Here is a 15,199-nt window from a genome sequence, read left to right on the forward strand (position 1 = left end):
AAATAAAAAAGGTTTGTGGCAATCCCATTGCCGAAAATAGAGGGAAAAGAAAAAAAAAAAAAGAAAAAAAAAGAGAATTACAGCAATGGGATTGCCGAAATAGGGGGGAAAGAAAAAGAAAAAGAAAAAAAAAGTGGCCATGTAGTAAAAAAAAAAGAAGGAAAATTGGCAATGGGGTTGCCGAAATAGGGGGAAAAGGAAAAAAAAAAAAAAAAAAAAAAATTGGCAATGGGGTTGCCGAAATAGGGGAAAAAAAAAAAAAAAAGGTGGTCATGTAGTGCCGAAATAGGAAAAAAAGAAAAAAAGGAAAATTGGCGATGGGGTTGCCGAAATAGGGGGGAAAGAAAAAAGAAAAAAAAGAAAAAAAGGAAATGTGGCAATGGGATTGCCGAAATAGTGGGGAAAAAAAAAAAAAAAAAAGAATTATGGCAATGGGATTGCCAAAATGGGGGGAAAGAAAAAAAAATGTGACACTACATGGCCACCTTTTTTTTTTCCCCTATTTCGGCAACCCATTGCCAATTTTCCTTTTTTTTTTTTTTTCCCTATTTCGGCACTACATGGCCACTTTTTTTTTTTTTTCTTTTTCTTTCCCCCCTATTTCGGCAATCCCATTGCTGTAATTTTTTTTTTTTTTTTTCTTTTCCCTCCATTTTCGGCAATGGGATTGCCACAAACCTTTTTTATTTTTTTCTTTTGGCACTCACGCGCATGGGCACTCAGTGAAGTGGGCAGGGTTTGGGCAGAAGGAATTTCGGCAACACTGTTGCCGAAATTCTCAAAATTTCTCTCTCCTCAGTTTGGATTTTCTCTCTCATACTTTTCTTCGAATTTCGGCAACACTGTTGCCGAAATTCACTCTCTCTCCTCATTTTCCCAAATAACTTCGAACAGTGACTATAACCCCAAAAAACTTCATTTTTACCAATATTTACCCAAAAGACTCTAACGTTGTTGGCTTGCCAGCTCATGTGCCTGAAAATTTATTTGCTTAGTAATTATAAGTTTATAACATGATAACTAATTTTTTTTTTTTTATAAAGTTTATGTGGTGATAAAAGAACCGAGTAAGGGTATTGGGCCGTGAGTCACGCCTGAGAACATCAAAGAGCTCGAGGACAAACAAGTGTCAGTAAAGACAAGTAGGTTATCGGGCCAAGGATGAGAGTTGGTCGCGATGAACAGGTGAGGTTGTCTAAGGAGACAACCTCCTCAGGAAACAAAGTGGAAATCTAAAGTCCGACCACCCATCAAATACTGGGCAGTGGGCAACTATGCTTAGGAGGATAAACTTCAAAGAGAGGTGAGTCAACAGAAAATTGAAAAATATTTAGGAAGAAAATTGCTACCATCGCATAAAATGCTCTACACTTGAACAACTGGTCACATTAATATGGAAGTGATACCTGAATAGTGACTTCTAGCCTCATAGCTACCTACAAAGATTTCAGGAAGGTACTGATGGGACAAGTATCAAGGAGATTATCAATCTGATCTATACGTGGAAGGCTAAGTTTCAAGAAGGGAAGGAAGTATAAAATGGAAAGGATTCCATTACAGAGGGGGGATTAGAAAAAAGAGAGGGAAACAAAAAAAAAAAAAAAAACTCTGTAATCAAGAAATGGAATATTTATATAAGTTTGAGAGATATTTATACAAGAACATATCATCCTCAAATTTGACCAAGGAGTATTTTTCTTTTCAATCCACTTTACTTAATCATTCATGTAGTAAGCTAATCCACTGTGACTCACACCTAACTCATTTAACGTTCAACCTCAAACCCATTTTCTATCAAATTTGTTGTTTTGGGCTTATTGGGCCATAGTCCTAACATCTTGAGCTGTTGATCAATTTGTGTCCTTATAGTTTCAATTCAAATATTTTATTCAATTATAAGAAACTTTACCAATTAGTTTTATAACATAATAATTAAAGAGCGGCATTAAGAAAAAAAGCATATTTTACTAAGTTTTTAAGTTAAGACTAAACAACATAACTTTCACACATTATTCATATATTTTATGTCATCTTGCGATAAAATATTGTCGATTTTCTTTTTTAGAATGGAGCTATTGATAATCCAAAGGATTCGTATACAAAATGGCAAAGAAAAGTAAAATCCGTACCAATTTGTTCTTCTTCCTCTTCCGACTCTTATTCATAGACTTTATATATTAACTTTTGTTTGCTTGTTTCTTTTTCTCATTTTTCTGGTTTTCTTTTACTGTTTTTTTCTAGTATTTTCTCTAACCCGTTTAACGTTCAACCTCAAACTCAATCTCTATCAAATTTATTGTTTTAGACTTATTGGGCCATAGTCCTAACATCTTGGGCTGTGAATCAATTTGTGTTCTTACAGTTTCGATCCAAATATTTTATTCAATTATAAGAAACTTTACCAATTAGTTTTATAACATAATAACTAAAGAGCGGTACTAAGAAAAAAAACATAATTTGCTAAGTTTTTAAGTTAAGACTAATACAACATAACTTTTGCACATTATTCATATATTTTATGTCATCTTGCGATAAAATATTGTCGATTTTTTTTAGAATGGAACTATTGATAGTCCAAAGGATTCGTATACAAAATGGCAAAGAAAAGTAAAATCCGTACCCAATTTGTTCTTCTTCCTCTTCCGACTCTTATTCATAGACTTTACATGTTAACTTTTGTTTGCTTGTTTCTTTTTCTCATTTTTTCTGGTTTTCTTTTATTGTTTTTTTCTAGTATTTTCTCTTTCTATTATTGAAAAGCAACAAAAGAACATAACAGAATAAATTGAATACTAAGAGAACAGCGATGGTTAAGACTAGTAAAAGGGTCCCATCGCTCAACTGCCGGACTCAAACTTCGATTAATTGGCAAAGTACAGCGCAAGTTACGCAATCGGATTTGTGTCTTTACTTGCTATAGGTGAAAAATGGAAGGCTGCTTAGATGGTGTATGGTCACAATCTTATGTTCTATCATATTAGAAGGCAAAACTCTTATAATTAGATTCTTGACCCTGTGCTTGCTTGTTAGGTCAATAAAATTAAACTAAACGTGCTACAATAAATATAACAGACTGCAAACTCTAATGTAATTTCACTTGCACCAAAGGCAATTGGTGGCACCCAAATAAGAGTGTTGTGTCTGATATTATTTATAAACGTACAAAAAGAATAATGTTATGTACACAATATTTTTACAATAAACTCTATATGATAAGTTATTATTAATTTTTTTTTCTAGACCTACTAATGAAATTACTTTTTGACCCACCTGTAACAAATAATAATAGCTTATTATCTAGAATTTGTTATGAAATTGTTGTGGTCATTGTGTTTCTCATATATAAAACCAAAATTGTTTGACTTTTAATTGACCTATTAATATATCCACATAAATTTTTAAGACCTCACAATTTTACACATCACTATTTTAATATCTATATATATATATATATATATATATATATATATTAATGAAATTTAAATTCTATTATGTTCTATATTCATAATCTATATACATACATACATACATATATATATATATATATATATATATATATATAATCGAAACCTCTAAAACTCCCATAATATTCCACGTCAGCACAATATTTATATAAAATTATAATTTTTTTTGGTCTAAACTCAATAAAGAGTGAAACAATATCTCTCTAATAAGTCCAACTTAAACTCAAATACACCATTTTTTTTAAAATAAAATTATTTTTGTTTATTCCAAATTTAACAAGGAGTGAAATTTTATCTCTAACAAGTCCAACTTAAACTCAAACTCATCATTATCATTTTTTTAAAACAAAATTAATTTTGTTTAGTCCAAACTTAACAAAGAGTAAAACTCTATCTCTCTAACAAGTCTAACTTAAACTCAAACGTTTATAAAAAAAAACTTGAATAAATCCTATATTAAGATTATCCTAAGCGTGGCTTTATTTGGATAAATATAAAAATAATCAATTATTGATAAAGTTCAACTTCTTTGGATAATAGAAGAATTCTATTGCAACTTCTTTAAAAAGTAATTTTCATACATAAATCACCAAACTCTTTTTAGCTGTTTTTTACAGGGTAGAAAAGCTTGCAATAATTGAAATTATTTTTTTGAATGTAACCAATCTTTCTTTTATATTTCTCTATTGTTTAGTTGTATATATTTTGTTTTGTTTCAATAATTTTTAAATAGTGAATCATTTAATTCTTTAATATTTTTTAAGTCTTTTAGAAGTTTTAATATCTGAATTTTTGAGTTATTTTTTTGCAGTATTTGAAATAGTCTGACAAATTTTTTGTAAGCCATTGCCCATTTAAGTAATGACTTCTTCATCAAATTGAACATAAATAGAAGTCATACAAGAGCAAATCATGCAATGGTATAATTTCTTAATCAATTTAAGATTTTATAAAATTATTTTAGTTTACCTCACAAATATGTAGGTTCCTGTGCATAGCACGTGTTAGCGACTAGTAACCTTTAAAAAGAAAACCATCATTTGAATGTGTTGAAGTTAAAAGTTGTGGCAGTATTACATTAGTTTTGATTGATACTAATTTTATGGGGGCAAATATGGTGTTTAGTGTAACTTTGTTTTGCCCATGTATAACTTTGTTTTATGTGAGTTCTCTAACTTGCATCACATGGCATTAACATAGGTCTAAGGTGAACAATAGTGTCTTCGTGAGCGAAGATGAGTGAGGCGAGCGTTAGGTCCAGAGAAGAAGATGATGTATTGCAAAGAAGTACTAAGAAGGTAAAAGAGAGTCACCAAGACAACTTGGGTCACGAAAACCAGAGGCCAAACTCGGAAGAGGAAGGGAGATCATATAGAGATAAACCCGTAGGATAGTGCACAGGAGGTTTTGAAAAAGTTTTTGAAGTTGAGAATACTATGGAGATGGAAACTATGTCAAACGATATAATGGAGGAAGACCTTCCAGGCAAGGCAACAGTACGTCTCTCGGAGATAGGAAAGGTAAGATACGGGCTGCTTGGACTAATGCACTTATAGTTAGTTTGTGAAAACCGTAGGTTACCACTTCCTTATTTCAAGGTTGGTAAGCCTATGGAAACCGGTGGGCAGAATGGAGTGCATAGACCTCGGCAATGAGTTCTTTCTTATTAGATTCTCCATTGCGGAGGACCGAGTAAGAGTGCATAAAGGTGGTCCATGGTTTGTTGGTGGCCATTACCTTTCCATTAGATGTGGAAACCAAACTTTAGGGCAGATACCGCCAAGCTTTCGGCTGTTGCAATGTGTATAAGGTTGTCGGGATTGCCCATCGAGTACTACGAACTATCAGTTTTGAAGGATATCGGCCTAGCAATAGGACTAGTTTTGACACCTAAATCACAACGGAGGCGAGAGGACACTTTGTGAGACTTTGTGTCTAAGTTAACTTTGATAAACCTATCATCAAACTCATCAAGATAGGTGGTCTTTGACAGCCTGTGTAGTATGAAGGAATTAATGCGCTATGTTTCTCATGTGGACGTGTCAGCCACAAAACTAAGGGATGCTCATATAGAATGTAGCCGCTAGAGCAAGCAGAGAAGATGATGGGAGAAACTGATGTCGCAGGGAGTCACGGGGTGGGGAAGGATCACGTGCTACCTGACAGCGATGATTTCGGGCCCTAGGTCTTAGTTACACAAAATAGGAAGCCTAGGAAAAATCTAAGTAAAGAAGAGAAGAGCTTAACCTAATTAGGCAATTCCTTTTCCAGGCCAAGCTAGCCCACTAACTTTTTGAGCCCAACAAAAGAAACTATGCAACTAGATCTGGGAGTAAGCAAGGAAATTCAACACCATAGTGACATGACAAAAGAGAGTTGCGTGCAAATCACACTAACTTATCCTTGAGCCGTGAAAAGTCCACCTTCAAGCCTAAATTCTTGAAGGAGAAGAATCCCAAGCGTGGACAACAACACAAAAAGAGCCAGGCAGAGGCTAATGGACCAAAAGCAATTGGACAAAAGGCATCCTCAGAGTGGAGAGTTGTCAATTTGAACCTATTTGGGTCAAGCTCACTGCTCAAATTTGGTTCTAATCCAGCTGACATGTCCAAAATAGGAATGGAGTTTAAGGGATTTTGTGTTGGGAGTTCTGAGGAAGCAATCTCAGCGCCGATGAAGAAACCGGTCTTGGCCGATGCTGAAGAACGAAGATAAGGTACCTGTTTTGAAGGATCGTAGATGGCCTTAGATCTGGCATTGGATATGGGAAGAGGCGAAGGAATGGGTCAAGTGGTCCATTGCCAAGGAATTGAAAGGAAGCCATTGGAGGAAATTTCAAACTACTCACCACGAGAGGAATGTCACTCAGGTTTAGCTATGAAGAAGAAGGTCCAGAGAATAACCAAGCTTGAGCTTAAGAGGATTGACCCTTCACTTCGGTTAAAGCGAACAGGGCTTGAAGAAGAGGATTGTCTTCAGGCAGAAGGCAGGTCTCATTCAGAGACAAATATGCAAGGTGAACAGGGAGGTGAGCTTCTCAATTCTTCCAATTAACTTGTTCTTTAATTTCCCTTTTTTGTGTTGATTATGAATACGTTGATCTGGAATTATCGGGGTGCTCTAAGCCCAAATTTTTGTAATAATATTAAAGATATGGTTCGTGTTCACTCCCCTGCTATCATGATCATCATGGAAACCAAAGTGTGTGGTGATAGAGCTAGAAGGATTGTTGATAGGCTCCTTATGGATGAGGCGATTTTTGCTAACTCGATTGGCTTCTTGGGTGGCCTGTGGTTACTTTAGGACTCTAGTAAGGTAAAGTTGGTTGAACTATCTTCAACTGAACAAGAGATTCATGCAACAGTATCCTCTTTAAGCAAGCCTCTTTGGCTTTTATCAGCTATTTATGGCAGCCCCAGATTTGCGGAACGATGCCTCCTTTGGGAAAACCTCAATTTTGTAGCTGAATTACACTCCATGCCTTGGGTTATTGTAGGAGATTTTAATGAAGTTCTAATGGGGGATGATAAGTTTGGTGGGAGACCAGTTAACTTAGGTAGAGCTCTGTGGTTCCAAGAATGCCTGGATAACTACAAAATGATTGATATTGGCTTTTATGGGCCTAGATACATCTGGTCTAATTGTAGGTTGCTATCTCGGCTAATCCAAGAGAGAATAGATAGGGTTTTTGAAGCAGGGATTTTCCATCTAGAAATGACTAAATCGGACCATTGCGCTACCAAGTTGTGTATGGATAATAATCGGACTGTCTAATTCCTGAAGCCTTTTAGGTTTCAATCCATGTGGCTCTCCCACCCTTCCTTCCTGGGAGTGGTAAGAGATGTCTGGTCTAGCCAACCTACTCTGATGTAAGCTCAATCCTCTTTTACTGCAAAGGCCAATGCATGGAATAAGACTAAATTTGGGAACTTGTTTCATAGGAAAAGGAGAATTTTAGCAAGGCTTAAAGGAATCCAAGAAAACTTGTCCATTTGGCCTAATGATTTCTTGGTGGATTTAGAAAGGAAGTTGCAGATAGAGTATGCAGAAGTGACAAAGTTAGAGGAGGAGTTTTCGGCAATGAAGGCTAGAATCCTTTGGCTTGTTGAGGGTGATCGTAACACTGCTTTTTACCATACTTTAGCGTTGGTTCGAAGAAGAAGAAACCGTATTTTATGTATGAAGGATAGTGTAGGGAATTGGTTGCATGGAGATAGAGAGATTGTGGACTTCATTAGGGAGGGATTTATGGAGCTATTTACTTCAGACCTTTGCTCGGCCTCACTAGTCGAATGGAATCCTCCATTCTGGCACTCTTATTTAAATGAGGAAGACGCAACTTCTATTGACATTGTTGTTACTGATGAGGAGATCACAGCTGGTATATGGGGGCTGAAACCATTAAAAGCACCTGGTCCAAATGGTCTCCACGCAGGGTTTTTCCAACGGTTTTGGTTGGTTGATGGGGAGTCTGTGAAAAAGGAGGTAAAATCTATCTAACCTGTTAGGAAATTCCGGAATACCTAAGCAAGGCCCTCATTAAACTTATACCAAAGTGCAAGAGTCCAGAAACCTTGAACAACTACCAACCAATCAACTTGTGTAACACGGTGTATAAGTTGATGATGAAGATTATTGTTGGCTGCATTAGGCCTTTTCTGTCTAAGCTTATTTCTCCCTATCAATCAGCCTTTGTTCCAGGGAGGAAAGGTCTAGACAATGCAATTATTGTTCAAGAAATTATTCACTCTATGGCCAAAAAGAAAGGAAGAGGGAGGGGGGGGGGGGTGATGGCAATTAAGTTTGACCTGGAGAAGGCGTATGACCGATTAGAATGAAGTTTTATTAAAGACACACTTAAGCTTTTTTGAGTGCCCACCAAATTGATATCTCTAATCATGAGCTGCATATCCTCATCCTCCATTGCTATTTTGTTCAATGGGGGTGCATTAGAGCCATTTAATCCCTCTCGAGGAATTCGTCAGGGAGACCCTCTTTCACCGTACCTTTTTATTCTTTGCATGGAGGTTTTGGGAACACTTATTGAAAATAAATGTCATGAGAAGCTTTAGAATCTGGTTAAGTCTTCCTAGGGAGGACCCTCCTTCTCGCACTTTATTTTTTACAGACGACCTTATGCTTTTTGCCAAGGCAGACCGGAAAAATTGCATTGCAATAAGAGATGTTCTTGACTCCTTTTGTGCATTATCAGGGTAGAAAATTAGCGATGAGAAGTCTCAGGTTTATTTTTCTCCCAATGTGGATCAGAACACGAGGGAAGGACTTTGTGAGGTGTTGGGTTTCCAATCTACTCCATTCCTTGGGAAGTATTTGGATCTTCCCATCAAGTACAATGGAATTCCTCAAGATTTTGGGTTTATTATTGATCGTATTCAAAGCAAGCTGGCTGGCTGGAAGGCTAATTTATTATCCTTTGCGGGCAGAGTTGTATTGACTCAAGCGGTGACATCCACTATTCCCATATATGATGTAATGTGTAACACCCCATGATTTTATTACTAATTTAATTCTTATACGTAAATTAAAAAGGGCCCACAATTAAATGGATTTAATTGGTTTGGACCTAAGATATCTAAATCTGATAATTACTATGGAATAAGAAGCCCAAGTGATGTGGCATAAGTAAATATAGGGGTCTTGATAAGTTTTTAAAAACCCTAGCCTTTTACCTCTTAAGCTACACGTGTATATACTTATAAGGCTTCCTTTTGCTTCTGCCACATCACATTATTGAACACTTTGCTTCACTATGGCTGTGAGTGAGACTGCATGTATGGCTCTCTTCTGCTCTAAACTTAGGAAAGTTGAAATACTCAATGGCTAGTATTTGTTTCCACGCTTATAGGAAACATCTGTTAATTGCGTACCTAATAGAAAAAAATAACAGGGGCTACTGTTATGGTTCTAAAGCTAGGATTATTCTATTAGAACAAGGGTGCTTTGTGGTTTATATTTAATTGTTTATAGTCTCACTTGTTTACCGTCAACTAACATGCATCACACTTTCGTTATTGTCTAAATCCTAGTCTAGCGGCATCAAGAGAGCATACTAAGCAAATAGATTGATAAATTGAAGCTATCACGTGGCTTCCAATGTTAGGTTGAATATATATAATATTAGAGTGAACAGATATCCAACGGCATCAAGAGGGAATACTAAGCAACTAGATTGATAAATTAAGGCTATACGTGGCTTCCAATATTGGATTGGATAGATGTAATCTCAGAGTGATGGATATGAATAAATAATATGGCCGTTACATTCAGGTTGGTCAGATATTCATTGTTCGGCCCTATTGAAGTTTCATGAATACTTATGATGACGTTAATGGAAAAATCTAATTAGGCAACAATATCTTTTAAGTCCAAAAATCTAATCAAAGCTAAAAATGAATTGGATAGTTAGGTGAATAAATGGAGAATTTTGGATATATCAATATTGTTTAGGATAAAACCATTTAAGTGTGAAAATAGATTTTTAAGTGGGAAATTGTGTATTGATGAACCTATTTTTGGTGTTGCTAGGTTCTAATTCTACTGAATTGTTGTGATTCAAGGGAGGTTGATTTCCTTTATTTTTGCAACTAAGAGATAAGTGGTGTTTACTAATTTTGGGGGTTTTCCCAAAACAGTGTTGATTATTAAACTATTTTATATCAAAGAAATATGTTGGTATTCTATATATAAATTGATATTTTATAAATGTTTGATGTGCACATTGACTATTCGTTTTATGAAAAACTTGTGGGACAACCTAAATTTATTTAAACTTGTATGTGTGAATATATCTTTATATATTTTAGAATTATTAATGGATTATTTTTGTAAGCATATTGGATATGTTTTGAAAACCTATGGCAAGTTGTGATTAAAAGCTCAGTATTGTATTTAGTCCTTAGTAAGGGACCATCATATTGCAATTAGTCCTTAGCAAGGGACGGTCCTAGAAAAAGGAACAGTGCACATTTGATAGCTCCTTAGCAAAAAAGCATACTATTGAGGATCCAAAAAGGAAGTTCCTTAGCAAGGGAGTGCACATTTAGGTTCCAAAGGAGCCATCCTTAAGAAAGGGGATGAAAATGAGGCTCCAGTCCCAAAAAGGGGACAACACAACCCTGTCAACGGGGCGTAAACGTTGACCACGAGAAAAACCTAGAAAATTGTGTATATGATGGTATTGATATATATATATATATATTTATGAATTTGTTGTAAGAATTATTTATTTGAAAGGTTTGTTCCCACACCCCAATGTTAGTAAATTCCACTTATTGAGTTATCTCACCCCCATTTTTATTCTCTTTTACATATATATTAGAGGGATCATTGGAGTGGAGATTCTTGAAAGACAACACTTACAAATTATATTGTAAAACTGAGGATTTCATTATTATTTTTATGGTATTGAATATTGTACTAGAGAATTATTTTGAGGATTTCTATCTTTGGTGGAATTAGAGCTCTAACAATTGTGATGAGATTTTAGGTTTTTGGTTACATTTATTTAATATTTTTTATGAATTATTTAGATTGAATAGACATTTATTATTTATGAATTTTGGGGCGTTACACAATGTGTGGTTCTCCCTTCTAAAATCCTTGAAGGTGTGGACATATTGAACAGGAACTTTATGTGGGGCTCTTCGGATAGGAAGAAAAAGATTCATCTTATTGGATGAAAAAAAATCACGAAGGACAAGAAGGCAGGCGGATTAGGTATTCAAGCAGCCAAATAAAAAAACGCAGCCTTGTTGGCTAAGCTGAATTGAAGGTTCAAAACTGAAAAATCAGCATTATGGGTTCGTGTGCTATCTCACAAATACCAAGGGCAAAGGAGTAGACCTATTAACCTTCTCAAAACCACCTCCTGCTCATCCACTTGGGCTGGCATTAAGAAAGGTGAAGCCGTTGTTAGTAAAGGTGCTAAGCGGGTTGCTGGGAAAGATAGTGGCCTATCATTATGGTTTGACAAATGGCTGGATAAGGGCACCCTCAGAAGCCGCATCTCTGGCCCGCTTAATAGAGAAGAAGAGGTCAGATTGAGGGATATTTCTAGGTTCCTCTGCTGGAATTGGGAGGGGATCTCCTTCTCCTTTCCTAAAGAGATTTTTATGGAAATAAAAGCCACTCTGATTCCCTATTCCAAGTTAAGAGAAGATAGACTATCTTGGAGTTCCTCTCTCAGTGGAGAATTCCATCTTAAAGATGCATATCGTATAGCTAATGCAAAGGAAAACAAGCCAGTGATTCAGCCTTTCAGTGGAGAGTGGGTTCTTCCAAAAATTAAGTGCTTCCTTTGGCAGTGTTGTCATCAAAGCATTCATGTGCATGCTCTCCTTGCTAAAAGAGGTATGAATATATCCTCGATCTGCCCCGAAGGCACAAAGTTTCTAGAACTCCTTCTCTCCCCCGGTTTCTGCTTCTATGTTTTATGGCACCCAATTTTGGATTGGTTGAGGCTAAACTGTAGGTCAATGCAGCGATGTGATGTTGCTGATCTGGATTGGGCTATTTTGTTTCCCATAGCTGTCTGGGTGCTTTGGTTGCACTGAAATAGTACTATCTTTGGAAAGGCAACCATACATAAAGACTTAAAGGCCGAATCACTAGCCAAAGCTGCTAAGATGGCTTACTTGGGCATCACCGAAAAGCACAAGTAGACAAAAGCAAGGATCCAGGTAAGGTGGCTGCCTCCATCTCTTAATTGGGTTAAGGTGAATTTTGATGGTTCGTCCATGGGAAATCCTGGCCTGGCTGGAGGGGCGTTTTGATTCGTAATTAGGATGGAGAGTGGGTGAAAGGCTATGCGAGATCAATAGGTTATGCCACTAGTGTTGCAGCGGAGTTATGGGCTTAAAGAGACAGAATTCGACTATGTATTTCCCTTAAACTCCCAACGGTTGTGTTTGAGCTTGATGCAAAGTTGGTAGTTGATCTCTTGAAGAAAGATATGGAGATATGGCATTGATGTGTTGGTTGCCGATTGTAGAGAAGGGCTTAAGGAGATTCCTATGGTGCGAATCCAACATTGCTACAAGGAGGCAAATAAGTGCGCTGATGCACTAGCTCGCAGGGGAGTGCTCATGGACCAGGACTTTACTATTTTTTAATCCCCCATCTGATGTTTGTTTTTTGTTGAGTTTCGATACTGCTGGAACCTTGTTTGATCAGTTTGTTGCCTCTAGTCTATAGGCTTTTTAGTTGTTTAATGCATTATCCTCTTTACCAAAAAAGAAAAGTGTTTCAAGCTCACTCGTTAGACTTTGAATGGACTGGAATATATGTGGAATGACCCATTTTGCTCTATCTACCCATTACTTTTGCTTTTAGTGAGCTTTCTTGGTCCATAAAAATAGTGGGGAACTCTTGAATCTGATTATGATGTTGCTACAACCATGGGGGCATTGTCGGCTAATTCAATTAAATGGCTTTTGGGCCTTTCTTGCACACGTAGGTGGACCTTGATACTGTGCCTTCGTGTGTTTCTTTTTCTGCTCTTCTTGTGTTGGTGCAACTCAAACACATGGGCTATACTAATGATTTTGAGGTTGGCTTCATGGGCTGGGACAAGATGGCTTATTCATATGCTTTAATTTTCCTTTTCGAGTAAGCCACATTAAGTAGCCCATGGGTATTTTGTCTGAGTATTTGTGAGCCCTCTCTGAAGTTAATTTCAAGTCTTAATTCATCTGGGTAATGGGCCAATCTTTGGGTTAAGAATTTGAGTCTCAAGATTTGCAATAATTAATGGTTTTAGAAAATAAATTTGGTGGGCCCAATCTAACAGGTTTTGATATTTATTTTCATGGGTGCTTGAGTTTTATAAGTGGACTTTTTTGTGCTGACTGTGATATTTGGGCTTGTTAGTCCATTGTCCAAAAAAATGCCTCTAACAACATTCGGTTTACGAGTACATGTATACTTACGGATTCTATCCCAAACTGGCTAGAACAGCTGAAAAATATCTAATGAGAGTCCCTCTCATTCCAACTCATGCTGAATTTTGGTCCATTTTGGCCATTTTAGCTAATTTTGATTGGCCATTCTAATCAAATTTAGATTTACTTTTAAAAAAAAATTAAATCTATTTTAATTTGATTTTATTCTTATTATTTCATTATTGATAACTGATAAGTAAATATGAGTATTAAATATGTATTTGTGTGCGTATATATATAAAGAGATATAATCAATTTTTGCAATGAAATTCCATTTAAGATAGAAATCAAAGCTAATGCCTTATACTCTGTAACAATATCTCTATTTTTTTCCCTCTTTATTGTTTAAATAATAGGAAAGATTTTCATTATTAATATCCTCAAAAGGGTTGTTCCTTAAATCTACAAATACTAGAGAAAAAGAAAATCTTTTTGTTATTCCTCAAATAATCTTCTTCTCAAAATAATCCAAACGAAGAAACATATATATTGGCATATAGCAAACTAATTCTACCATCGACCTAGCATGATATAAAAAATGAATAAACCAAGAAAGACTTCCAGCTAGGGATGGCCATGGGTAGGGCATGGATCGGGTATACCCATACCCTACTCGAAATATTTGCCCATGGATAACCGAATATCAATACCCATTAGTATCCATACCCGAATCATACCCGGATCTATTATCCATGAATATCCATACCCTACCCGAAACTCGAAACCCATATAATTTTTTTAATCCAAAACATTTTAACTTAAAAACTAACCAATAGCTTTATCTTAAAAAAGAAAAAACTAATCAATAAAAAAAAAAAATTTAAATTATTGATTAGTTTGTATCTGCTTTTTTTTTTTTTTGAGATAGAGATAGAAATTTTATTAGATATAAAATAAAATAAAATAAAGAAGCAACACATTATTCACAAGACCTGTTTTAGACAACCTTGAAATAAAGAAACAGTACAACCCTGAAACAAATGTAGGGGAACAAGGACCTATTATGCAAAAAACAACTAAACAAATGCCAAGTGAGCAATATTTTCCATTTTTCCTCTGAGCAAACAGCAACAGAAATTACACAATCAAGTCACTAAGCAATATTTTCCTTTGCCTCTTCAGTTGTTTGTCAAGCAAATGCCAACTGCTAAAATAAATTTCACAAAATCCCTTACATAAAGGTCCATGTATCAATAATAAAAGTCATCTAAACTCCATATTGTATCATCATGAACTCTAACAGCGCAGGACCTGTCAAAACAAACATAAATAATATTAAAAATCTAATGTCATTGGGTAGCATTTTTTCCCCAAAACTAACACAATCAAGGATAATCAAGGATAGTAATACCTGTCCATTAGTCTAAAAGCTCCATGGCATTACTTTCCTTCACTTCATTTTCTTCATAATCATCAAGAACATTTTGAATGGTAGCATCTTTTGGTACACCTTTAAGTTCGCTCCTTAACCAATTTTGCCCACGCATCAATGCTTCTAAGGTATCATGATGAAGACGGCTACGGTGTGGACTCAACAATCTTCCGCTAGTGCTAAACGCCGACTCTGAGACAACTGTTTTCATAGGAATAGCCAAAATATCCTTTGCAATGCGTTGCAAGGTAGGATGCTTACTACCATTATGCTTCCACCAACCCAAAACATCAAATTGTTCAGTTCTATGTGCCACTTTCTCACTAGTATAAAGTTCAAACTCCGATATTATATCCCTACCCCTTTGGCCTATGTTAGTAGTCGCATTACTAAAAAACAAATCA

The 15,199-nt window shown here is 35.9% G+C and overlaps 1 protein-coding gene across 1 annotated transcript; it reads left to right on the forward strand.

Annotated features, from left to right (window-relative positions):
* Positions 1-6,203: 6,203 nt before the first annotated feature.
* Positions 6,204-12,037, forward strand: LOC142612031 (uncharacterized). The gene is made up of 6 exons (XM_075784161.1): positions 6,204-6,492; positions 6,961-7,099; positions 7,248-7,298; positions 7,406-7,949; positions 8,733-8,961; positions 11,277-12,037. The coding sequence occupies exons 1-6, from the start codon at positions 6,204-6,206 to the stop codon at positions 12,035-12,037; spliced, it is 2,013 nt and encodes a 670-aa protein (XP_075640276.1).
* The last annotated feature ends 3,162 nt before the right edge of the window (positions 12,038-15,199 follow it).

This window comes from Castanea sativa, chromosome 10 (assembly GCF_040712315.1).
Source record: "Castanea sativa cultivar Marrone di Chiusa Pesio chromosome 10, ASM4071231v1".
NCBI classification, from domain to species: domain Eukaryota; kingdom Viridiplantae; phylum Streptophyta; class Magnoliopsida; order Fagales; family Fagaceae; genus Castanea; species Castanea sativa.